Below are 25,639 nucleotides of genomic sequence, written 5' to 3'. Positions count from 1 at the left end.
ACACTGTGTCTGTGTGTACGTGCATGTATGTGTGCATCATTTCTTATCTTCAGACCTTGCTCCAGATTTTTCTACCTGATGTGCTTCACCACATGCACACGCAGGTCACTAGATGCAAAAATAGGTACTGCGACCTCTGTAGGAGAATCCGCAAAGCAGTAAAGTCAAACACTTTAAATGTTGTAAATAACGTAGAAATCACAGACGGGACAGAGAGGAAGCGCTCCTCCAGCCTGCAGGAACTCACCGAGCAGGAGACTGCAGTCCCTGGACGTCATCCAGCTAAGAGAGAGAAGCTCCCACAAAGCCGCACAGATTTTCACATTAGCTAAAAGGAAAAAAATCAAGCTTCTCGCAATGTGAAGATTCGCTGCCCGTGCCTGAACACAGCCATCGAAATCTGCTGAGGCCGCTTGTGTGGTTCGCGATGTACAGGCTTTCCAGAGCCGTGGCTTCTGTGCTGTCGCCTGTGTTTCGTTCTGCGCACAGTTCTGTAGAGCACCTGAAGTAAGCTCTAGCTGTACTGTACCATTAGAGAAGACCTCTTGATGTGGTCTTTCTGTAAATTTTCACTCTTGGTCGGGTGTAAGACAGAGGCATGCTTGTTCATAAAAGCCAACATTTACAGGCGCATCCTCTCTCTGATGATTAGCAAAAAGGCTCCAACCACAGACCCAATCACACTGTGCCTGGAGAGCTACTGTATTTAACTCATACTTTTTAATGTGTTTATATTGTCCTTCTGTTCCTGTTGATCAGCTTGAAATAAACCCCAATACTGTTTTGAAAACCTCACACTCTCCTCCTCCAGTGCAGAGGCAGAGAACACTGCTTTTCTCCATCCCCACCAGGAGCAGGCATCAGAAAAACTGGCTAGCAATGTGCAGCCCAGTACATCTGTCAAGAAAACCTCTTTTTGTCTTGCGGGTCTTGAATTGTTTTTGTTCAGCATTAAGCTGTGACACACTTTTATCATGATAAATATGTACTGACTGTCAGCAGTCTTCTGACAGTTACACTTGTACCTTGCATTTCTGATACTTGGCTTAATTGGCGTGGGGGGTAATCCTAAAATGCTAATGCTAAGTGCTAAAAGAGGTCTAAGCATTAATTAGCTGAGCTCCCTAAAACCTCGCAGACGCCCAGGCATGGTGAACTGCGTGTCTCAGGCCTCACTCCACTGCAGCCCCACACCTGCTGAGGTCAGGCCGGGTTTGGAGCCCGCTAATGGCTACTGATGTGTCATCTCTTTGGCAAATTCCATTCATTAATTCCAAAGGCATCGAGCTTTACCAGGATTACACAGTGCATCATGAATACCATCTCAAGTCATGCAAATGCAGTGGTGAAGCTCATTTTCATAATGCAGTACGGTAGAGGAACTCACTTGGTGCAGGAAACAGATGCAGGTGGATGGGACAACAGCAGTCAGTAGATGTGAGACCAGAGCAAATGATTGGTTAAATCTGAGCAGAGGGCTCTATAAGATGACATTGACACACTCTAGAGCTTTAGGTACAGTCTGTGCGTCGGAGAGTTAAGGTGTGGGGTCAGCAGAGCTGCAGGTATCAGTGTGAACAGGGGAGTGAAGAGTGCCCAGCCATAGGTGCTTTCTGAACGGGTCGTCAGTGGATTGAAGGAGGTACAGGAGCCCTGTGAGCAAAGGCTACAGTGCTCATTCTGCACTCTGAGCACCACAGTGGGGCAGGTGGGTGGCCCTCAGGAGTCCCATTCACAAACACTGAAATTGTGTCTGAAGGCTGACTAAGCACAGGAAACGCCAGTCTCAGCAGAAGTAAAGCATCAGAGACTCGTGGAATTGGGAGGTGCAGCAATTGAGAAATGGAGATGGAGACAGAAATCTGATATAGATCAACCCTAGGAGGTGTCACCTCCTATCTGAAACTCGGCTGGGCGCCACTCCCTACAGAGCACACCACGCAGGCGATGATCGCTCGGCGTGGGCCCGGCCTTCAGGAGTTAACCCTGCAACCGCCGGCGCTCTCTCGCCCTCTCTCTGTGTTTGAAAGTGAAACCGGCTGTTTCTTTTCTTGCTGAGCAGCTAAGTGTGTGAGTCGGCCCCGAGCTTTTCAGTTCCAGTAATCACGGCAATAAATAGTCGCCTGTCGTACATCGCCACTCTTTCCATCGAATCAGCAGCGGCTGAAAGAGAAATCACGTCATTGGTTCTAAGCTGTTTGCGTTTGTGTTTATGGTACTGAGAAAAAAAGGAAAATGTAGATGGCTTCCAATTTGAGTAAACGCCTCTCACCATTCATATTTATAGCTATGAAGTGATTTCTGTACATTACTAACAGACAGGTTGACATATTGGAGGCAGCTCTGAAGAAACCCCATGTCGAAATGTGCAATTCTGCTGAGTGTCCGTTTCTGTCTCTCAGCGGCTCTTGTTGTACGTTTGCCTCTGCACACGCGTGGTGGGCTCGCCTGTCCTGGCCTTGCTCAGGTCTTTCACTGCAGCTCTGTTAGTGTTGTGTGAATCTAATTGTAGCACCCCGTATAAAGGCTGGCTAGGCACTTAATACCTTTTGTCGGTTATAAATATTATATGCCCTTTGAGATTTTGTAGGAAGATGGGTATTAGGCATTTACTAGCACTCAGCAAACTGTGTTTCAGTGATAAAGCAGTATTACGTATTTTTCTGCTGTCTCTGTTCCAAAGTGTTTTTAGTCTTTCGTTCTGGTTTTGATCAAAGGGGTTTATAGGCTCTGCACTCTGATCTGATTTTTCATTTGTGTTTTTCACATGTAATGTGTGTTTGATTAGTTATTGTGTTTTCAATTGTGAAAGTGGTTTGTGTAATGTGGAGAAGAAAATAGTTTCATTTTTTTATGATCATAAACGAGCAATAAAGCTCATTTTGAAAACCTATGAATCTATCTGACTGTATCTCCCTCTGTCTGTCGGTCTGTCTGTGTGCGTATCTCACTGGGGGATTTGGCCCTGATTCCAAGGATGATATTTACTAAAGCAGAGTAGCAGAATCTTTTTCCAGCACATGGGTTTGTCAACACACTAGGAAGAGTTCTCCTTTTCCTGTCATTACACTGGGCATAGAACAGTATATAAAAAAAGAAAGAGACAGAAAACAGAAAAAAGCACCATCTGGCTACATTACTCTGCTCTCCTCCCCACTGATAGCTGATGTGTGGTGAGCGTTCTGGCGCACTATGGCTGCCGTCGCATCATCCAGGTGGATGCTGCACATTGGTGGTGGTGGAGGGGAGTCCCCATTACCTGTAAAGCGCTTTGAGTGGAGTGTCCAGAAAAGCGCTATATAAGTGTAAGCAATTATTATTAATTATTATTATTATTATTATCTGTTGGTTTGCCAGCAGCAGTTCACATGACTGGCATTGACAAACTATGACATTGTGACATAGTTATTGACACTCGCTGAAACACAGTAACACACAGACAAACTCACTGAAACACAATAACAAACTGACACTGATTTAAACACAATGTTTAAAACATGAAGTGACACATTAATCATTGATACTGACACAAAGACGCTGTGTGGTGGAATCACAGTGATATGCTGAAACTTAGAAACAGTTACAGCAATTGAACTTATTGACATATTGAGCACACTGACATGCATCAAAAACAGTGGCACTGAAATACAATAACGCTGACAAACAGAAACAGTGACATACACCTACTGTCTTTTTGACACACTGATGTTTAAACTTTTCGTAGTAAAAAGAGCAGCTTGCAGTGCATTTAATGACTTAATGCTCGCAGTTTTCCAAATGTCTAGTATAGTGCACCATTTTTAAGAATAATATTTTGTAGCTTTGGTTTGAATAATCGCGTTTTTCAGTGAATTTTCCAGTTGCTTGGGCTTTGAATTGATCTAGTCATCCAGTGTGAAGGTGCGTTTGTTGTGTCCTTGCTTGAAAAACACCATTTACCGCATTTTGAAAACTGGGAAAAGCACAAGCAGCACTGAGTTAAATCAGCACATGAAAAAAACATCAAACTTAGTTATTTTTCTTGTTCTTATTAACAAAACTGTTATTCTTTGCAGAACATTTTTTAGTTTTGATATTACTCATGGTTTCATACATTTAGGAGGTTGTGGCTTTCCTTCATACACCTGTGCACACAGAGAACACGGTTACAGACATGGACATCTGGCGGATTCGCTGTGAATAGCTGCTTATTACTGTTCGTTGTCCTTGTTGTGGCGAGGTTGTTAGGCAGTTCTGCATCGCAGGTCTTGGATCCTGGGGTCCTTCTGTATGGAGTTTGCATGTCCCTTCATGTCTTCACTGGTTTTCTCCTGATGCTCCGGGTCCCTGCTGTCTCCCAGAGACATGCTGGCTGGAATACCTGGAGCCTCCAGTTCCTGTGTGGATGGGATTCACCTCAGATGGGTTGTTATCCAGTGCAGGCTGTCGTCCTGCCTTGTGCCCTGTGCTTCTGGGATTGGCTTCAGGTGGCTGTGACTTTATAGACAAGGCCATTCGACCCCTCCAGCCCATTTGGGAGTAGTTCCTCGATCCCAGGATCTCATCCAGACTTTTCTAGAACGAAGTCAGGGTTTCGGCTCCAACCACATGGCTAGGTAGCATGTTCCATGCTCCCACCATCCTGTGTGTAAAGAAGTATCTCCTGTTCTTCCTTTCATCTGCTCTTCCCTGTCATATCCTCTTAGCTTTGTGTTCAAGGATTCTTATCAGCAACAGACAGCTTTCCAACCGTAAGTGGATGAATATTAGGAAGAGTACTGTTATTACAATCATTATTATACATATCGCGTTATTAGCAGTAGGAGTGTTATGAATGGGGTTTACTGATGTTCTGAGTGAAGGGTTACCTCTAACTCTGTCACGCCCAACTAATTATCAATATACTGTAGGTAACAGTCACCACCTTCCCAGCATGCACTGCCTGGCATCACTCCCTCCTTCCCTGCATGCCTCTTGGCTCATTCCGAAGGCCATCCAGTCAGCTTGGAGCCAAGCCTAATCTGTAACTCAAATCTTCTTAACACTAGTTTGTCTAACACTACTGAGTCATTATTAGTCATAACAAAAGTAGCATTAGCCATATTAATGTAATTCTGATTCTTAACATGAATAAAGGTACAAGCAGAAATATTGTTTGTCGTTATTTATTTGCTCAGCAGGCAGCATCAGACAGACAACTTACATTGTACACACTTCGTTTACACTTCTGGTAAAATCAAAGGAAACAATAGATATGATCATGTGCCTGTGCAACAGATCAAGTCAGTAACATCACAGCAGAGCGAGCACAGTGATGCTGGAAGTGAATGCAAGACTACACACAAAGCAAGAACTACCGAAACACAAGCAGCACATTATTGCAAAATGATCTGGCTGAGGTGATGTACATTTTCACCCATTAATATATTTTATTGGATATTTTACAGGAGTGTTTTAGGTGAAGTGTAGAGCTACTAATCTCTGGAGACGAAACCCTTCTCCACACACAGACACGTGTGGTATTACTTACACACAGCACAAACACAAATAATACAAAGCAGCCCTGCAGACACACTCCATGTTCACAGAGCATAAGAGCACCAAGCAATTAGGAATTAAAACAGCAGCACAGTAGGAATAGCATCATGCTTTTATTCTTTTCCCAAACGATTCAGCAGCGCCTGCTAGCAATTTAACAGTATAAACGGTCAATGATGACCTTCAAGTGAAAGACAAAGTGGGGAAAGGGACCAAGGAGGTCTGGTTGGTTGTGTCTTGGCTGAGCACCAAGTGCAAGTGCATGCAGTTCAGTGACTTTGAGAGGTGCTGTATATGATGTGAATCTTCATCTTCATCGCTTTGCAGACCTCTTCTCCCTGCTGTGCTCTCTCGAAAGTTAGACTGCGACACAGAGCACAGCTCTGGAAGGTTTGACAGCTCCTCGCAGAGATAACCATCTGAAAATTTTGCAAGCCGGAGACCTGACAGTTTTCTGGAAGAACGAGAGTTTCTAGCGTGGGTTTCCGAAGGAAGAGGGGAGGAAAATTAAAGGTCTGCACCTTGCACTGATTTCCCGTCCCTGTGCGTGGGTTAGCGTGGAATTGTGTGTGTGGGGCGGGGGCGCACCGTTCAGATTCCGGAGCAGTGAGGTCACCGCCGATGGGCGCGATGCCCACCTCCCCCGCACCCCTGCCCCAGCAGATCATCAAATCGCACCCAGATAAATCAGGCCAGCGCCGCTATTGACGCAAACGCGCCCCAACACAGATGCCAGGTGGCCAACCACTCTGCACGCACCATCAGATCTGGGCCCGAAAGAGCCAGCCGCAGAAACAACAAGACAGCGAAGATGCAGAGAGATGGCTTTGTCATTTCTGGAAGCTGTAGGTATCAATGGAAAAAGCCGGTTACAGTAAGAACCGAAGGAGTGGGGTTGATGTAAATCAGCTCCCTGATCTCTGACGGGCTGTATTTGCAATTTTGGTTTTTCATTCTGCTGTTGCATTTCTTTTTTCGTTGGTACCTGACCCAGTGCTTTTCTCAGTGGGAACGGCCATCCAAGGAACAGCAGACTGGCAGCTAACAGCTTCACAAACCAGGAATTCACCTTTCACTAGGAATTTACTAACATCACTACCTGCTGATGAAATCCTTTTCTGGGCGAAGGTTTAGCAGGGTGAATTTGTACAGTATTTTGGCATTCCATGTTTTTATAGCATGCATTTTCTGCGTTTTATAGCATGCTGTGCATTTGTGCTGCCGTCTTGTATGATCTTTGTGACCCCTATGGTCTGCATGTCTTTGCCGTTCCTTTAGTGTGCGTGACTCCAGTTTGTGAGAATCAGACCTGCCCTCATTTAGGCCTGTTTGTAAACCAATTAGCAAAAGCAGAATCACCGTGTTGAGTGTTTGATGCCTGGTCTTTCCCCCTCGTGTCTGTTCTTCTGAAGTCAGAAATAAGGGAACAATCCCTAATTAGCAGTTTGAGGAGGGAGTGCACATTGCCTGTGTGCTGAAGTTGTTTTAAAGAATGTACTTTAAGTGTGTTCTTTCTGAAAACAGTGTTTAAGTGATTATAAAAGTCTAAACAAGCAAGAAGACCAGTTACATCTCCCAGTTAGTCCTGGTGGAGGTGATAAGGGTCCAAATGGAATGAGACCCCTCAGACACAGGGCTCGCCGGCCCAGAATGGAGAACCACCACTGAAGCGCATCAGCTCAGCGGGGCGGGCAGGTCACGGAAACCTGTCTGCCCTTCCTCCTCCTTCCCCTGCGCAGTACAGGGTCAAATACAAACTGCGCAACTGGAATAAACAGTAACCCATTAGAACTCCACAGTCACAAGAAGAAAACATGAGATTCGACTTAATAACTGCATACAGCACAAAGACTCATAGTGAAAGATTAATTAGATGCTCTATGGTAGCACTTTAGAATAAGAGGCACATGTTAGCCATTTATTTAATTATATACTTAGCTAGGTATTTATTTCTCGACGATAATGTGTCATGCAACTCACATTAATAAAGCAGTTAAATACCTTACATGTGTCACCTATTGCAATGGGGAACCTACTTTACAGCTTGATGGGGCTGTTTTAATACCAGGAAATGAAGATGAAAACTTTGCAATTGATTGTAAGTGGTTCCAAATACAGGTCTCATGAGTTTGCGATTCACAACAGCTTCACAGGCAATGGAACAAGCTTCAGCTGTGAGTCTACATGGGTATTTTTCAGCTCCCAAAGAAAGGTCTCTTCCTAGTGAAAGTTCACCTGAGTTGACATTGTAGTTTTTAGATTCCCCATATGGTTTCCCAAAACTTAACTCTGCTAATGCCTGCTCTTTGCCTCGTTTTCCAGGTTTGTATCAGCTCCGCTTCACCCAGTCTCTGTGTGTTAGCTCGGTCTTTGACCTGATTGCACCACAGAGTACTATGGTAAACGTCTGGGGCTGCAGAAAGCATGTACTGTACCATTCCTTCTCTGGAACTGCAGCCCAGTCATCTTCTTCAAAACTGAAACCTTGCGTTACTAGGAAAAACAAGCCTGCTACCTTAGTTTTCAGTTTCTCTTTGAATCAGCTCCTCACAATGCCTCTGAAATTATAACCACCCTACTGGTTTACATTAAACAGAGATTAAGAAGTGTGTTAGGAGCTGCTTCTCCGATACTGGTTTCACTCAGAAAAGAACATCTTCTGAAGAATTTCAGCGCAATAGTGAAAGTGATGATTACGGAGTAATATCACTTTATGACAGTTTACCAGGGTACATTTTCTGACCTCATATTGTGTCATTGCTTTACAGAGATAAAAGCAATCTGGGTAAAGCTTAATGCTAGGGGGTTGCAGTTTCCATTTATAAACACTTCATAACCTACTAATGAGTAAGGTGAATGTTTATTACTACTTCATGAATAGCTAGTTTCTTCTGCAATTATAAATTGTCATTTGTGTCTCCTTCACTAAAATATTACCAAAACAAATCAGATGAAATTGAGGGGTTTTGTATGATAGTAATAAGTCTCTGTGTAATAAGCAAAATCCTTGTAAAATCACAGAGCTGTGCAGTAAAACTGAAATCATGGTAAAATCACAGAGCAGTGCAGTAGAACTGTGAGATCATGGTAAAATCACAGAACAGTGCAGTAGAACCGTGAAATCGGTTCCAGATTGAGTAAACCACTGTGCACCTTATGACGCACAGCAGTTCCATAAAATGCAACTCAGCTTTATTTGTTAATGTTTCACAGTGACATGTATTTTAATTGATCATTATCCCGATTTGTCCCGATGGATCATCAGTCACTGACCCGGTGCTCTCTTGCTCTGGTCCGTGACAGAGGAAGGAGGGAGCTGGATCGCCGCGCACGGCTCCCATTCCCTTCCCGGGCCTGCCCACAGGAGCCCCGCTCTCCTCCCCAGGCGCGAGTGCTGGATTTCACCCGTTTCCCCTTCCTGTCCCTCAGGTTGGATGGAGAGCCCTGACGCAGATTTGGAACCCAGCCCATCTCTCTCTCTTCGGCCTCTCGCCCTCGTGACCCCCCCCTCGGCCCCGACCCCCCCGCGATGGCAGCGACAGTGACGACAGTGAGGCTCCGCAACCCCCAGCACTGCTCCCGCATGCTGCGGCGCGCCAACGAGCTGCGGCAGGCGGGCACGCTGTGTGACGCGGTGATCGTGGTGGAGAGCCAGGCCTTCCACGCCCACAGCCTGGTGCTCGCCTGCGCCAGCAGGAGGCTGGAGGGCCTCCTGACCCGGCCCGGGCCGCAGCGCTGCAGCCTGGACTTCCTGTCCCCCCGCACCTTCCAGCAGATCCTGGACTACGCCTACACGGACACGCTGGAGGCCCCGGTGGAGGACCTGCGGGTGCTGCTGCAGGCCGCCCAGCTCCTGCAGATGGACCAGCTGTGGGACCAGTGCCACATGCACCTGCAGTCCCTCAGGGAGGCAGACAGGGGGGAGGCGGGCGCCCCTCGGGAGGAGGAGGAGGAGGAGGAGGAGAAGGCCGGGGCGGGGGAGGCCCAGGAACCGGCCGGCGCCCCAGAGCCGAGCCCCGTCCCCGGGAGCAGCAGCCCCTCCGACTCCCCTCCTTCCCCGAAGAGAGCGAGGCCGGAGCGCGGCCGCCCAGCTGCGGCGGCGCCCCCCAGAGGAAGCGTGATCGCCAGCACCAGCCAGCTGGGCGAGTGGCCTGCCGGCCAGAGGGTGGCGCTCTCCAGCGCCGACTGGCTGGCCCTCCACAGCCTCCACGCGCGCGGCCCGCACCACCCGCCCTCCCTGCTTGCTTACCCCTTCCAGCTGGCCCCCCCCGTTTTCCCGCTGCTGGCCGCCTCCCCGCCGCGGGCGAGGGAGCCCATCCTGGACTACTCCAGGTTCCTCCAGCCCTTCCGGCACGCGGTCCTCCCGGGCGGCATGGGCGTGGGCGCGCGCGAGCTCGGCCTCAAGCACGGCCAGCTGGGCAAGGGCAGCTCCGCCAGCGGCGCAGTGATGGGCTCCGTGCCCGTGGAAGACCAGGCCAGGTGAGTGCTGGGCTCTCTGCTTCTCCCAGGCCTGGAGAGCCCACCCTCAGTGAGAACCCTTCTGAGCTCCGATTCCCATGTACAGTAGCTCGCTGTGCTCAGAATGTCCCTCATTTGCCTACAGTGCTGCACAGCTCACTGAGTCACAGGTGTGTGTCGCTGTTTTCCCCCCTCTGCTCTTGTACTTTCCCGTGATTGAATTTTCCCTCTTCGGTTTCACTTTCCCTCCCCCCTGACCTGGTCCTACTGTACAGTTTGCCCTGGAGCAACGGCTGCCACCGGCCCACTTTCACAAGCCGCCTGTTCCAACGCTGCTTGGAACGGCCTTCAGAGGAAGGTCAGGCGCTTTTTTTAGATGAGGCAAGAGCCAGATCAAATCACTGGTTCTCACTCTCACTGGGGCTCTGCACCCGCCCTTGCTGGCATAAAGGACCTGTCCAAGCCCAGGCTTGGTTCTGGAGAGGAGGGCGCGGGCTTGTTGACACTCCTACTGTGTGCAACCCCATCCGTCCGGGGGAAGAATGGCCAGCGAGAGGGAGAGGTTTAATTCCAGGCCTGGAGAACAGGGTGGAAGGCCATGCGCAGGTGTAGAGGGATTTCTGGGCTGTTGTGATGTTGTAACAAGACAAATTCTGCACCCAGTCTGCTTGGCAGGTGCGTTATGTAGACAGGGGCTGAAAGAATGATCTCCACTCTCCCTCAGGCCCAGGCTCGGCTCGTGCTCTGTGCCTCAAGGCTGTTTCTAGCCTCGAGGAGATCAGTGCTGGACCTGTGTACGGAGCAGTGCTGGACGTAGACTGAAGGGGTCTACGCTACACTGCTGCTGTTTGTTCACCTCACTGGCCAAGATATTAGGATCCCTCGAGAATCTTGCATCATATATAAAAAAATCAATTCGGAAACAGGTGATAAGACTCACACGACAAAACGGGAAATGCAGTGCAAAACCTAAACAAAAACGACACCTTAAGAGCCAAACATTTTGCTGCCAGTACTCAGGAGACCCCTGGAACACATGACACCCTGTACAAGCTGTTAGCAGCACTGTGGGCGTTACTCAGTGGGCGTTCCTAACATTTTGGCCAGTGTGTCACTGCTTCTACGGCTTCTGCTTCTGCTGCCTCTAACCACTGCTGTTGCTGTTTCCCCTTACAGTACCTTTACTGCCACGAATACTCCTCTACTGCAGCAGTTACTACTACTGCTACTAACAATAGTAACAGGGTTGTAACTAATTCTGCTGCTACTGCCGCTGCCAACAGGATGTGTTTATTTAACAGTGCAGCTACTGCGAATTAGCTTCTGCTGCTGTTTTTAGTAGTGTTTCTACAGGTTATAACACTGGAAACTAGGCATGCATCGGACATTCCTTCTAGGTGCAGCCCAAGGAAGCGGTGTTGTCCAAGCAAAGCGAATTTCCACTCGCATGCCTTCGCTCTGTGATCCGGCTGACAGCTGAGCACCATGCCGCTGTCTCCCCTCTGTCTCCCGGACGCTTGGGGAACAGGAGCGCCATGCTAGGTCTTCCCCCCTTCCATCCCGGACGTTTGGAGAATCCCTTCTCTCCGTGTCTGAGGGGGCGAAGCGCTGGCCTCTCGCAGTGACTCGGGCGGTTCACCCTTCGCCGTGGCGTTACTCCACCGGCTCCCGATTCCCCTCCCTCCCTCGGGGCAGCCAGGATTGCGTCCGGCTCCGGACAGCCTGCTGGCTGCACAGCGCCCCGAGAGAAACTGCGCACGAGCCGGGGGTTCACTTCTAAAAGTTTTGCGGTTTTGTGGCCTTTGTCCCCTAAAGCATCAATAATACCTGATCTAGGTGGGGGGTGTCTTTCTAACTCCCCTGTAAAACTTACACTTCAGGACGTTTGTCCCGCAATCTTAAAATTGTCTTGCGCCGTCAGATTAAATAATACTGCTGCTGATTCTTTCCGGTACTACTGAGCGTCTCTCCGGATGACAGTCCGTGAAGGTTTTACTTACTCAGCCTTGACACGAACACTACTTACACTTTTATCCCACATCCTTCTACGTCTTGCGTTATTACGTAACGATTCATGATATAAAATCATTTGGCAACCTGGTTTCAAACAGATTGTTCCAAAATTACTTTTCAAATGAATCCCAAGATCAGTGCTTTTTGTTTAGCTGATGAGTCAAAAAAGACCCTCCTCCTGTAAGTGTTAATCTCACTAATATGATGAATTAATTTGAATTAACCTTGGGAGTCGTTAGTACCTTTCAAGGAGTACTTTGTGAGTTAATGGATTCTTAATTGCTTAATTGGTCCTCTAATCATTTGCTACTAAATATATTGACATTCATATATATGAATGTAATGATATATTATATAATGTTAACAGACGCAAGTGTGGATGAGCGACAGCAGAGTGATGATTTTGAGCAGCCGGTGGTGTTGAGCCTTTAGCTGAAGGAGTGATTCCTGAGCTGGATCTCCGGGTCTCGGCCTGTAAACGGTTAATTTCAGCAGCGTCGCTCGCCACTCAGTCAGAAAGCCTGACGCGAGGAGCACACAGTCATCCGAATAGCGAGACACGGAGGCTGTGAAAGAACGCCGGCGCGTCACGAAAGGGCCTGTTTGATGGCTTCACAGGTTTGTCATTCCGCGCCGTTGCGTGTCTTCTGCAGCCTGCCATGCACCGCACTCCGGTGTTTGCCGGGCTGACACTTCAATACCATATTTCGGCAGAAACGGCTTTTTTAAAAACTTCTCAGGAAGGGGGCTGCAAGAGTGGAGCAGACACGCACCGCTCGGCGAGCTGGTACTTGAAGTAGGCGTCGAAAAGCAGTCGTTCCCAGCGCACAAAATTTCCTAGGTCAGCTTCCGGCTTCGGGTTTCTTATTTAGGTTTTGAAAAAAGACGGTTCCGCTCAGGAGTGTGTAGCCGTTATTTCCCGGGTGTTTATCTAACAAGACCTGCCCCGAAAACAGCAGAGCACGCGCCCACCTGAAGGACAAACACAGTGGGCCTGACCGGGTCTTGTGGGGAGCGAGGCGGACTTGTGTTTAGAGTCAGCAGAAGGCTTCTGTTCATCAGCTTAACAGATCGTTCAAGATCCTTGAGGTCATTCAAGGACTGAAGTGGTACAAAAAGCCAGTCTGACTGCTCTATTCCAGAGGCTCCCAATCCTATTCCTGGGGAACCCCGCTCAGTTAAATAACTGACCCCTTAACAGTTAGTTTGAGCCCTTCAGTTGTGTTCAGTTCCTAAACATGTTGCAGTTCCGTCCTTTAACAGTTGTTTCTTTAGTACCTTGAAATCTCACGCCTTTGAGTAGAAACAGATCTTGCCAAGGTTCCAGCCCAGCGGCTAGCTGGTTCAGTGAAGGACTGAGTTGAGAAAAGCACTCAGCTGCAGTGACAGCCTGCATTCCCTACCACTGGGAAGCCCTGCTCTAGCGTGAGGCCGATGGTGGCCGACAGTGAGCGGTGGTGCTTTTCAGAGGACATGAGGTGCCGTGCTGTTGCAAAGACCGCATGAAGCACAGAGCAATCTCTGAAAGCTGCAGTTAGCCTCCGGAAAATATGGGAAACGGAAACCAGTGTATGTACAGTTAGGGTGAAACACCGCAGGAAAGCTGCGAAAATACCAGGCAAATTCACCGCAGGGGTGAACAGCAGTGCACGCAGACAGGCCGAGCCTGGCAGGCTGGTGTAGTAATATGAGAAGTGACTTGGGGGCTCCCCTCACTTTCCCCCCACCTTCACAGCCAGGCATATCAAAGGCTCTCAGACAGAGGCAGGCCGCCCACTGCTCCGAGCACGCTGAACTGCCTTTTCATTCTTAGACAACGTCTGCTGAATAGCTGATGCGCAATTCCCATCTGCACGATCGACGCACTCCAGCCGTTCACATTTTCCTTCCTCTGTGTCCTTCTGGGCTCCCCTCCTCCCAACAGTCACATCAGGGTGGCTAGAACCAGCCTGCCCCCCCCTTCTTGGTCCCACGTTGGACTCCCGGTGACTCCCATCTTCCGGGGTCACACGCCCGCTCAGGCAGGGGTCTCATGTGCGCAGGCCTGACGCCCAGCCTCAGCCCCGTGAGACGTCAACCCTGCCGGTCAGGAAAGGGAAGTCTGAATGGATGGGGGCGGGAGGGAGAGGAAGAAGGGTGCAAACTGGGGAGTCTGCATAAGAGGGAAAGAAAAACTGTGAGAGAATGCGCAATTCTGCGAAAGTAATTGGGCACTTTTTAAAGAAAACAGTGACCAGTACACAAAACAACGTATTAATAACGTTTTGCAGTTGCCTTATCAGGAAGCTTTTAATTTAAGATTCCATGTTCTTTTGGATTTTTCTGCTTCCTGAGCTCAGTGTCTGGATGGTCTGTGAATCTGAACACGCTGAGTGCCTTGTCCTGTTTGGAGACCCCAGGGGACAGGAGACCCCAGGGGAGCACAGGCCGTGCAGCCGGACGAGGGGCTGGACTGTGTTTGTGCACTGCGATGCTGCGGTCAGCCTGTCAGTGAGGACAGGAGGGTTGGGGTGGTGGTGGCAGGAAGTGAGTGGGGCCTGTCAGGCTCAGAAATGAGACACAATAGGAAAAAAAAACACACTGACCTGTTTGTACAGTGGTGGTCATTACTGCTTACAGGACTCTACTCACGCAAACCCATCAGACAAAAGAGGAATATGGTACACAACAGGAGCAAGCCTGTGACACCCAGAACACTGAGATACAGGGCAGTGCACTGCTAATACTGCTGCTGTTACTGCTGCTGCTAATATCTCCTCTGTTAATACTGCTGATACACTTCTGTTACTGCTGGTACTTACATTGCTGTTGATACACTTCTGTTACTACAGATACACTGCTGTTACTACTGCTGATACCACTTCTGTTACTGCTGATACTTACACTGCTGTTACTACTGGTACTTACAGTGCAGTAACTCTAGGCCTGGCAGTGCTCTGCCAGTTCTGCAGCTCTCACTTGGGGAAATCCGGGCCGACAGCAGAAGCCCACACGGCGAACTGCAGAGCCTGGGCTACAGGTCTGGGAGGCTCCTGTGGAGCTTTGTTCGTGCGGGGCTGCTGGGAAACGAGTACACAAGACCAGGAGAAGGGTGGAGAAGACGTTGAGACGGTTTGGGTTCTGGCAGAGCACACCCTAAACCTGCCTTCTGCTCCCCCTGTTGACAGGAAGCACCCAACCATCTGCAAGACGTTCCGCTGCGAATACTGCGGCAAGGAGTTCCTGGACAGCCTGCGCCTGCGGATCCACTCCGTCGTTCACTCCGGTAAGGAATGGGCCGTGTCCCACTCTCCCTCCCCGGCTGCTCCTGTTGGCCCTGCGCTTCCGCCAGTGTTACACAGAGCATCAGAGCTCCTTCTTAATCCCCTTAAATACCCTGCATTGCGCCAGGTGTGTTTATGTTTTTCACTGGATTTATATTTGTTTAAAATTGGGCATGTAAAACGGAGCCTAGAACACAAGGTAATGTGCTTTACAGGCGAGAGTGTTCAGGAAAGAGACACTACACGTTAGCAGCAGGTATGTGTGTCAGCACGAGCAGTGCGCAAGAGAGACACACAGAGGTGCGGTTAGTGAACGGAACGAACAGTGTGTTCTGGAGTACAGCCGTGGTTTTGACACGCTGCCAAGAAACACTGCCTTGGTGTGTGTGTGTGGTGCGTGTGTTCGCATGTTGCGTTCACTTATGCATGCGTGCGTGCTCTTGCGTGTGCAGGGCTGCAAGCAGCTGATGCGTGTTACAGTGTGGGAGCCGTGTTACAGTAGCCCTGTCAGGGACAGTTCAGAGACAGGGGGCAGGCACGCCACACTCCTGCGATCATGTGCATGCAGGTTGATGGCCGCCTACTCCTTTTTCTTGTAATATGCATATATATAGAGTCTTGTATTTTTTAAATCTGCTGTATTTAACCACTAAGGGTTGCGGACAAAATTTATATGTCCTGTCAAGGCATTTCCAAGAAGCTTTGTCAGTACTGACGTTATCGCCTGCGTCTCTCGGCATGCTTTTTCTGGTCCCAGATCTTACCAGCTCTAGTCTCAAGGACTGCAGCCGAGAACAGCTCTGCTGCTCCAGTGAGCCGGACTGCATCATGGATTAGCAGCCAGTGTAAACAGTCTATCTAGTCTGACATCTCTGTTTCGGTTCATGCCCAGCTCAGACGACTTTGGTAGGATCTGGATTTGAGAGGTTCTGTGGTAGGGAAGCAGTTATCTGAAGCACAGTGCTCTGAAGCCCATCAGTGACACAACTTGCACCCAGACTGGTGTCATTTCCACTCCCCACCTCCTGATCCCCTCCTCACCCTGTGTTACCCCCCCCAGCAGGAAGGCAAGGCCGTTCCAGCAAAAAGCATCACCTTGTCTGGGTGTTGTTTTAGTTTTGGTTCTGGACTCTCGGCTTGGCTTTGTCAGGAAACAGAAAGCTGCCTTGATTCTTGAAAAGGGTTGGAGGCTGGGGGGAGGGGAGGTGTGAGTGGTTAGCCAGCTGTTTGGCACTCCAAGGGTTAAGTCCGCAAGGCTGTTCACTTACTAAAATAGGTGATAAATGAGCGTCTTTCAATTGTTGTGGCCTCCTGTTTCCTCTCTATACCGTTTCCTGTTCTGCGTACTGTCTTTAACACTAACAAGGTGAAGACAGACCGAATAGTGGTGTTCTGAAAAAAAATGTGTAGTCAAAGCTGGTTATCATCTGGCTAATCTTAGCCCTGGACCTTGCTCAACCAGAGTCCAAAATCAGGAATCCATGCTGCCTGCGGTCCTATACTACACGACTGTGTCTTATACCCATGAACCTGGGCAGCAAAGGGAAGCAGGTGAAGGTGATATAAGTGAAACTTGCAAAGTTTGCAAAGAGCAACTTGTGAGCTCAAGAAATCGTTCGCTTCAGAGCTCGGCTGCAAGGATAACCAGCAAGTGTGGGTCCCCAGGACCAGGACTGGGAGACCCCAGTTTACTCTATGAGTTGTGGGGGTCTGGAGCAAATGGCCCAGGCTTGCTGTCAAAGCAGATTCCTTGTGATCTCTCAAGAGACGGATAAGTGAGATCCCTTAGATCGTTTGCTTGAAGCTTGGGCACCTTTGGTTTGCCTCCCCTCTTAAGTCCCTGAGCCTCTGAGCTGCTGTCAGGAGAGGATGAGCTTCTGTTTAAAGATGTGTGTGGCAGGGAGGTAGAGCAGAGAGGGCTGGCAGCTCTGCAGGTATGAACTGCAGGAGCATAGTCAGGGTAAAGGGATAGTAAGATCATAGAGAGCCAAAGCCCAGAGCTTTAGGAAACCACAGCAAAGCAAACTGAAGGCAGGGTAGAAGCAGGTTAAGACTTCAAAGAAAGACTCAGTGTCATCGTAAACTTGCATAAGAGGCCTGTCAGAGCTGTGCTGTATTGTCCTAATTGTTTATGCCCGAAAAGCATTTAATACACTGTAGTTTTCTGACAGTAATGGCGCCCTCTGTTTGTGAACTTTTGAACCTGAGAAGATTCACTCATAGATGTCAGATTTACTCACAGAAGTTGTTTTAAAGAAACAAGAAAACCAGAATAAATATTGTAAAAATAAATACAGTACCAAAACAACAAAAGCATTATCTAGTGTGTGGGTGCAAGGCAAACACAAATAGAAACCGCTTCCTCTGGTTGGTGTGCACCCAGCCCTGCGCTTATCTGCCAGCTGGGTTTCAGACCTGCCTCTCAGAGAAGCCGGTGCCCCTGGTGCTGCCCTGCGGGTGAGTCCTCCTCCTGAGGGGCAGGCTGGGCCAGCGCACTTCCACAGCCGAGGGGTCAGGAGGGGGAGGTCAGTGCCGGAGCCTATGAGACACACACTCACACCTGGGCCAGTTTTCCCAGAATCCAGTTAACCCACCAGTATATCTCCGGACCGTGGGAGGAAACCAGAGCACCTAAAAGAAACCCACACAAACTGGGGAGACCATACAAACTCCACACAGACAGCACCCCAGGAACTGAACCCAGGGCCCCAGTGCTGCAAGGCAACAATGCTGAACACTGCGCCATCCATGTTCTTTTAATTTATATTATATTCTGTATTAATATTATGATAAGAAATGCCAAAGGGTGCCTTCCTGTTTTCTGTGATATCTGGCAGAAAGGGTGATGAAAAGCAGGGAGTTTGCTGCCAGCACTCCTTCATAGCTGTCCTTGGCTGTTCAACAATTTAGCAAACCACATCGCTGTTGGCCTGGATTGCAAGGGACTGTAATAACAACCAACCTGCCACTAGGGGCCGCAATAGAGCTTCCACCATTACAAATAGGCTCAGCATGTGGAGATTATTAGTGAAAGGTTCGATTCTGCGTTCCACATGGTGATAATAAGTGTTAGTGTATGCACAGAACTCCCTGGCATTCAGACGCATTCTGACAGACTGCTTAGAGTTTAAGAGTGGGGAGCTGGGAGACTGTTCTGTCTTGAGGCCAGTGCCATCTTGAGCTTTATGTGCTTTATGTGCTCAGATCCCAGGAGGGCCCGGACAATATGTGACGTCTTTCGGAACACAGTATCTCTGGCTGATTTTGTCCGTGTTGAAATGGGAAAGACGGACCGAACTGAAAAGGGTCTGTGAGGGCAATCAGTTAAAGCTCGTTAAAATAATACACATTTAGAAGAAAAAACACTTCAAGCAAAGAATTTCAGGAGTCGATTGGAGTGCATGAGCGAGCAGTCTGTCACCCAGAGTGCAGTCAGTGGAGTGCAGACACAGTGGATGAAAGCCAAATAGTTAAGATAAAATGTTTTTACACAGATTTTTTACACAATGTTTTTTCACCTTCTCTTTGACACTGGGCGCAAAAATAGTCTGATATGAAGGCCGAATGAACTGCACTTCTCAAGATAGTCGTGTTTCTACAGATCTATAAATGATAACTGCATGCTCAGAAACAAAGACATGACAAGGTGAGAAAATGACCCTCGTGGGTGTATTGCACATTTTGGTCTGGCTTTGTGATGTTTCAGTTCAGTATGGCCACAGACTATTTGGGCGTCAGGTCTAGCAATGACCAGACGCTGTTCTGGCACAAGTGGTGGACGTTGCAATTGACACAAATATCATACTACTCGTGACATATATATCCTCATGCTAAGGGCTAAGGTTGATCTGTCAACGGACGTAGTGTTCAACAATTAGCCCACAGACCTGCAAATATAACTTAAAGAACTTCATACTGCTCACAGCTGGGTCTGTAGACAAGTGTGGTTTACTGACACCTTGGTCAGCCCCTCATTAGAGAGTGTTAGGGAGGTGCATTGTGTTGCTCTGCTCAGCCTTTCAACGGTGTGAACCATTATTGCCAGACATCCTAGATACAAGATGGGGCAAACCTCTCTCTGGGTTGTTCTGTGTGCTTTGGAGCCAAACCAGACAAAGTCTAATATCTGCTGGCCTAATTCAACAGGCTGGCTTTGTTCCCTTTTGTATAATTACCTTAATTAGCTGGTAGTAAAGATGTACCAACTTTCAGCCTTTGTCAGCAATTGAAAATGGGGCTGAAGGATAAGGTACAGTAGTAAACTGTTTTATCGGTGGTAGGACACCTAAAGGTTATGGATGATAACATGTGTGACCTGTAAAGAGCTTTGAGAACTGCTGCACCCAAACCCTCAGAGACCATCATTATTGTATAGCATTACAGCGATATACTATGAGTGTCCTTTTGCTTCTGATGACTGTAGCATTAAGCCGGTGTCACACTACACGACTTTCCTAGGATTTTCAGTCGTAGCCCTCATTTACACAATCGTAATAAAAGCACAGCGAGTTGTAGAGAGTCGCATCTCGCGCCCCTTACTGTCAGTGGTGTAGTGTGATCCCCCGCGACTCAGTCACAGCCAGTGAGCGCTCAGCCGGACGTACAGTGCAGACACTGCGACTGCAAGGAAAGAGGGAAAGCCAGTGTTTTGGACTGTGCAAATGCAGGAGAGGCTTGTCGAACTTGTTTCGTGGTTGTCGTTTTGTGTTTGTTGTCTGTTTACTCGTGGGTGGTGCTGCTCCTCTTATTCCAGTGTGCTCCACGTTGATCTGCTGCCAAAATGAGGCGACCTCACAGTTCTTTCTCGGCGCAATGCGAGATTTGGAACCGTGGTGTAAAGCCGTGAGGGAATCGTGTAATCAGTCACCCCCTGCGATTCCTAGTCATATTTTTAACACCCTCTAGGACAGAAAAGGCAGCTAGATTCAGCAACTGCAGTCGTTAAATTCAACATGCTCTCCAACTAGACGTTGTGTTGAGTCATGTAGTGTGACAAAGGCTTTAGTCAAATGGATAGTTAATATTCAGTTTTAGCATTCCCTGGGGGCCATTATAAGGGTCTTAGGCCACAGGTTTCACAACACTAAATGAGTTGAATGGTGTTAATTGGTTCAATTAGATCAACAGTAGCTCAGATGATCTCCGAGGATCTCCAGCATCAGAAGTGATCCCAGGGGGCTGTCCTAACTCTAACGGCAGTTCTGGGGTGAAGAGAAACACTATGACTGCAGGTCTGGGACTAATCCGCTGCTGCCCTCCTCCTCTCTCTGCAGTGCCCAACCCGTCCCCCCTTTGCCCTTTCTGCAGAAAGACCTTTGACAGCCAGGGGGCGCTGAAGAGCCACCTGGCCGAGCACACGCGGGGCTGGAACCACGTCTGCCAGGAGTGCGGGCGTCCTTTCCCCAGCCACACCGCCCTCCGGAGGCACCAGCGCTCACACACAGGTCAGCGGGGCCTCACTCCTACCAGAAACACCCCCCTTGAACTTAGTCACACATCCTGGGATCAGCCAGGGTAGTCAGGCCCTTATCTCCTTCAACACCACCTGCACGCAGATCACTGTGGTCAAACCCAGCTCCCCTTAACTTGCCTGCCTTTAGGACTGTAATACACAAGTCAGGCTGGCCTCCCCTTTAACGTCCCCCAATCAGGCCACACTGGAATTCCCTTCGTCTCTACATACGCTTGTCACATCCTAGACTGGGCACTAACCGATTCCCCGACCCACCCTCCCCGTGCGCAGGTGAGCTGACCTGCGAGTGTGACTACTGCGGCCGGTGTTTCCGTGACGACAGCTCCCTGCGGAGTCACAAGCGCGTGCACACCGGAGAGAAGCCATACCAGTGTGAGAGCTGCAGCAAGAGGTTCAGCCTCAAACACCAGCTGGACACGCACTACAGAGTGCACACAGGTACCGTCTCCCTGTCTGAACACACTGCAGAGAGCACAGGGGTACTGTCTCACTGTCTGAACACACTGCAGAGAGCACAAGGGTACTGACTCACTGTCTGAACAAGCTGCAGAGAGCACAGGGGTACTGTCTAACTGTTTGAACACACTACAGAGAGCACAAGGGTACTGTCTAACTGTTTGAACACACTACAGAGAGCACAAGGGTACTGTCTCAGTGTCTGAACACACTGCAGAGAGCACAAGGGTACTGTCTCAGTGTCTGAACACACTGCAGAGAGCACAAGCGTACTGTCTCAGTGTCTGAACACACTACAGAAAGCACAAGGGTACTGTCTGAGTGTCTGAACACACTGCAGAGAGCACAAGGGTACTGTCTCAGTGTCTGAACACACTGCAGAGAGCACAGGGGTACTGTCTCAGTGTCTGAACACACTACAGAGAGCACAAGGGTACTGTCTCCCTGTCTGAACACACTGCAGAGAGCACAGGGGTACTGTCTCAGTGTCTGAACACACTACAGAGAGCACAGGGGTACTGTCTCAGTGTCTGAACACACTGCAGAGAGCACAGGGGTACTGTCTCAGTGTCTGAACACACTGCAGAGAGCACAGGGGTACTGTCTCAGTGTCTGAACACACTACAGAGAGCACAAGGGTACTGTCTCAGTGTCTGAACACACTACAGAGAGCACAAGGGTACTGTCTCCCTGTCTGAACACACTGCAGAGAGCACAGGGGTACTGTCTCAGTGTCTGAACACACTACAGAGAGCACAAGGGTACTGTCTCAGTGTCTGAACACACTACAGAGAGCACAAGGGTACTGTCTCCCTGTCTGAACACACTGCAGAGAGCACAGGGGTACTGTCTCCCTGTCTGAACACACTGCAGAGAGCACAGGGGTACCGTCTGAGTGGGAGTGTTGTTCAGTATGTGCTCCCCCTCTCTCTCCTTCACTAACCCCCGGCCACCTCTTTCCCTGCAGGTGAAAAGCCGTTCGAGTGCCGATTGTGTGGCCAGCGCTCCCGGGACTACTCGGCCATGATCAAGCACCTGCGCACCCACAGCGGGGCGGGGCCCTACCAGTGCACTGTGTGCCTGGAGTTCTGCTGCAGCCTGTCAGCCATGCAGAAGCACATCAAGACTCACAGTGCCCAGGACTTCCCCCCAGACTGGAGCATCAACAGCACCTACCTTTACACCTGTCACAGCTGAGTGCCAGGCAAGGAGACAGGCGCATTTATCCTCAGGTACAGGCAGAAACAGACACAGACACACTCATCCTCAGGTACAGACAGATCAGATAAGCACTCGTAGTGGCCAAGGAAAAAAACACAACCATACACGTACTCACAGGAAGACAGAAAGGTTCAGAGACTGGCCAGTCAGCACTGGAATATCCAAGCAGACAAGACAGGTAGAGAGACATAAGTACATAAAGACCCAGAGAGAGACAAAGAGACAAGTACAGACGCAGAGAGACACACACGTAGACAGGCACAGAGACAAAAGCACACATTACAGAGAAATATGCAGAGATGCACAGAAATGCAAGAACGTTAGATGTCTATGTCCTTGGACAAAGTGTCACAGAGGTGGCTTTAAGAGCGAATAAAACGCACATCAGTGATGCCATCAGATGACTAATCCTGTTCCCGAAGAGCCACAATCCAGTGGGTTTTGCACAGACTGCCCTTAAATCATCCACTAAAGTCAGGTGTTTCTTGAGAGTGGCTCAAGTAACAACAACCCAGCCTGCAGTCTACTGAGGCCAGAGCACTCCAGAGTTCGTCTTGTTGAATTTGCTGCAGTCTGAAATTTACTCTGAATCTTTAGAAACCGGTGTTTTAAGGATAAACTATAAAACACAATAGAACAGGACTCCAAGTCTAAGTCAGGCTCTGCTTAGCAGCTGTGTTTGTCATGATGCTAAACAGTATGTGGATTAAGCGTAATTTTCATTATCCAGCACTAGGGGGAGACAGTGACATTCAGGGACGCCTCTGCTCTCAACTTTGCCTTTTGAGCGACGTCTGCAGAGGGACACCTCAGGGATTTCAGCCTGGCTTATAGTCAGGTTATAACTGTAGTATTTACTACGCAAGCATTATTGAGCATAAAGAAGTGCCTTTGACTTTTCATCTTTTAATTGTGTTATAGCTCACAGTGTTGTTAGAATTCTTATTTTTGCTTATTTTTATAGAGTATTTTTTTTAACAAAGCCCTGTAAACTGCCACTTGAATTTCAGCAAAAGCAATGATGTAGCAAAGCAAATCCCAATGTTGACTATCGGCAAAGTGCTCACAGGCTGTACACTTACACAGAGGCGCTGTGTGAGCTCAGCAGTTCGTACAGTGCGCCGTTGGATTAAAATGAACAGTTTGATAGTTACAGAAAGTGGTGAATCTACAGAGATCACAGTTCTCCTTAAGGATAGAGAGAGTTTGAAGAGGAAATAAATTACTCATGTTAGTAAAGCACCAGAATATACTCTGCTGCACTGTTGCTTTATTGCTGTGAGTGGTGTGATAATGCAAAAACCTTTTTTACTAAATACTAGATATGGTACTGAATATATTTGTCATTTTAATTTTGTGGGCCTTGCTGCAGTTACCCATGTTTGAAGCAGTTACTGTATTTATTTTCTGTTAATTACTCACACTTAAAGGGCTGGTGACCTGGAGACTGGAACCAGCTAACCAGTCATGATCATGAAGTCTGTGACATCCTTCAAAGAGCTGTTGAACAGTGAGATCAATTGTCAGATCAGTTAGTTACTGAGATAACTAACCAAGCTCCTTCCGTGTGTTTACAGGCTCTTGACTCTCCCTGCTCCAACCTAGAATAAAATGAATGATGAGCAGTTCACTCGCTGTTATCATCAGCAAGAACAGTGAACAGTCAGTTCAGTACGTATTACCCACTGTGTGCTGTAACTGAAGAAACATGGATCATGTTGGTCATTGGGGTGTTATTCCCCTGGCACAATTCTGTGTATGACAGCACTCTTGCCACAAACTACTAGTCCCATTTCAGTTTGTCTTCTGTATGCAAGGAGCAGTTTTAGCTCCATCCTTTGTGTCGCTCATTCGGACAGCTCCTGCTCTTCCCGAGTTTCCTCTTTGAAAAACTGAAGCTGATCAAGGGGAACGAGAAGGGAGCTTTTGCTTACCAGGCGTTAACAGCCAAGTCGGTTTTGTTCCGTTGTGTTGTGGTTACAACATGCAGGCACACACAGACAGAAAATACTCCGATTCCATTGCCCTGGGAGAGGATCAAGCTGGCCAGTGATGAAGGGGATGGAGAGGCAGAGAAAATGCTTCCTAGCTAGATGGGTTCCCTCTTTGACTGCGTGGAATCTGTACGTTCTCCCCAGGTTTATGTGTGTGTTTGTGGAGGTGATCTTTTTCCCACCCACATCCCATAACATGTTGAAGATTATAGAGATGCAGGAATCCTTCCAGACTGTAGCCTCCTGGGATCCATTCATGGGGACAGCCCAACTTCAGTGTTCCATGTTCTAATGGGACATCCCAGACAGCCACTGCATTGCTGAAGTATCAGTTCCGTTTTAAGAATAATTCAGCAGGTTTAAGTGGTGTTACTGCCAAAGCTTTTTAAGCCCCTGAAATCTTAGTTAACCCTTTTAATATGTGATGGGTGTTGTCACATGGAGGGTAAAGGTTATGTGTGTGGAAGAGCTATACAATCATTTTGATCACTATGTAGATAATGAACCAGCCTTGGGTTTCAATTTACTGCATACTTTAAATCGTATTCTGAAGTTAGATTACTTTTGGTAGTTATCTTGCTGTCAGTGGGCCACACCATCCAGTATTTTTGGCCATTTGTTGTTCCAGTTGCGAGTTTGCAGTTGTTCCTCTTCTGCTTAGATTGTTTTCCTGATCACCACTTGCTTTTCAACTCCGCTTGCAAATGCTAACCCCCTCCCAACATGGTCAGGGAGAAAAACAAGCCCACAGGCCGAGCTAGCTGACTGCTGCATTTTACCCCAAAGCTATGAATGTATCCACAGCACAGTCCTGGTCCAGTACAGTACCGGTCCTTCGGGTGCGCCAGGTGTCTTCAGTCAGGGGTTAAAGGTCATTGTTAATCTGGATAAAGTCAGTGCCTAGGTCAGTTCAGTCACTGCATGTTGGCTGTAGATTGACCATAATGCCTAATAATTGACAGGTTTGCCTGTAAATATTGGTAACTTCATGAGCCAATTGAGCATCACTTTGCTAAATGGAATATTGTCGTCTTATTTTGCACAGCGTGACAGTACATTTCTATGAAATGAATGTAATAATTATACTAGTAATGACCTTTTAAAACCTTTTGTTTTATTTCTTTTGTTTCTTGCAATTCTCCATTCATTAAAGTGCTCGCTTGTCCATTTGTTAATCAATAATAAATCAAGAACCTTTACAGCATGTCACTCTACCAGAGGTGATTAGGATGACTGCTCCTGTC

The 25,639-nt window shown here is 48.3% G+C and overlaps 1 protein-coding gene across 2 annotated transcripts in view; it reads left to right on the top strand.

Annotated features, from left to right (window-relative positions):
• The window catches only part of zbtb32 (zinc finger and BTB domain containing 32), a 38,141-nt gene extending 14,925 nt beyond the window's left edge, over positions 1-23,216 (top strand). Inside the window, exons 4-9 of one of the 2 annotated variants that reach the window (XM_015368858.2) lie at positions 8,947-9,996; positions 15,156-15,253; positions 20,525-20,695; positions 20,995-21,162; positions 22,148-22,412; positions 23,132-23,216. In XM_015368858.2, coding sequence (XP_015224344.2) covers positions 9,047-9,996; positions 15,156-15,253; positions 20,525-20,695; positions 20,995-21,162; positions 22,148-22,377 — 1,617 coding nt within the window. In that variant the 5' untranslated portion in view covers positions 8,947-9,046 and the 3' untranslated portion in view covers positions 22,378-22,412; positions 23,132-23,216. Of the gene's footprint in view, positions 1-8,946; positions 9,997-15,155; positions 15,254-20,524; positions 20,696-20,994; positions 21,163-22,147; positions 22,463-23,131 lie in introns of those variants that run through there. The other variant, XM_069185335.1, reaches the window with a different exon arrangement.
• The last annotated feature ends 2,423 nt before the right edge of the window (positions 23,217-25,639 follow it).

The sequence above is a fragment of the Lepisosteus oculatus genome, chromosome 27, assembly GCF_040954835.1.
Source record: "Lepisosteus oculatus isolate fLepOcu1 chromosome 27, fLepOcu1.hap2, whole genome shotgun sequence".
In the NCBI taxonomy this organism is placed as follows: domain Eukaryota; kingdom Metazoa; phylum Chordata; class Actinopteri; order Semionotiformes; family Lepisosteidae; genus Lepisosteus; species Lepisosteus oculatus.
The sequence above is the reverse complement of the archived record's forward strand: the minus strand, read 5'-3'. Positions and strand labels throughout refer to the sequence as shown.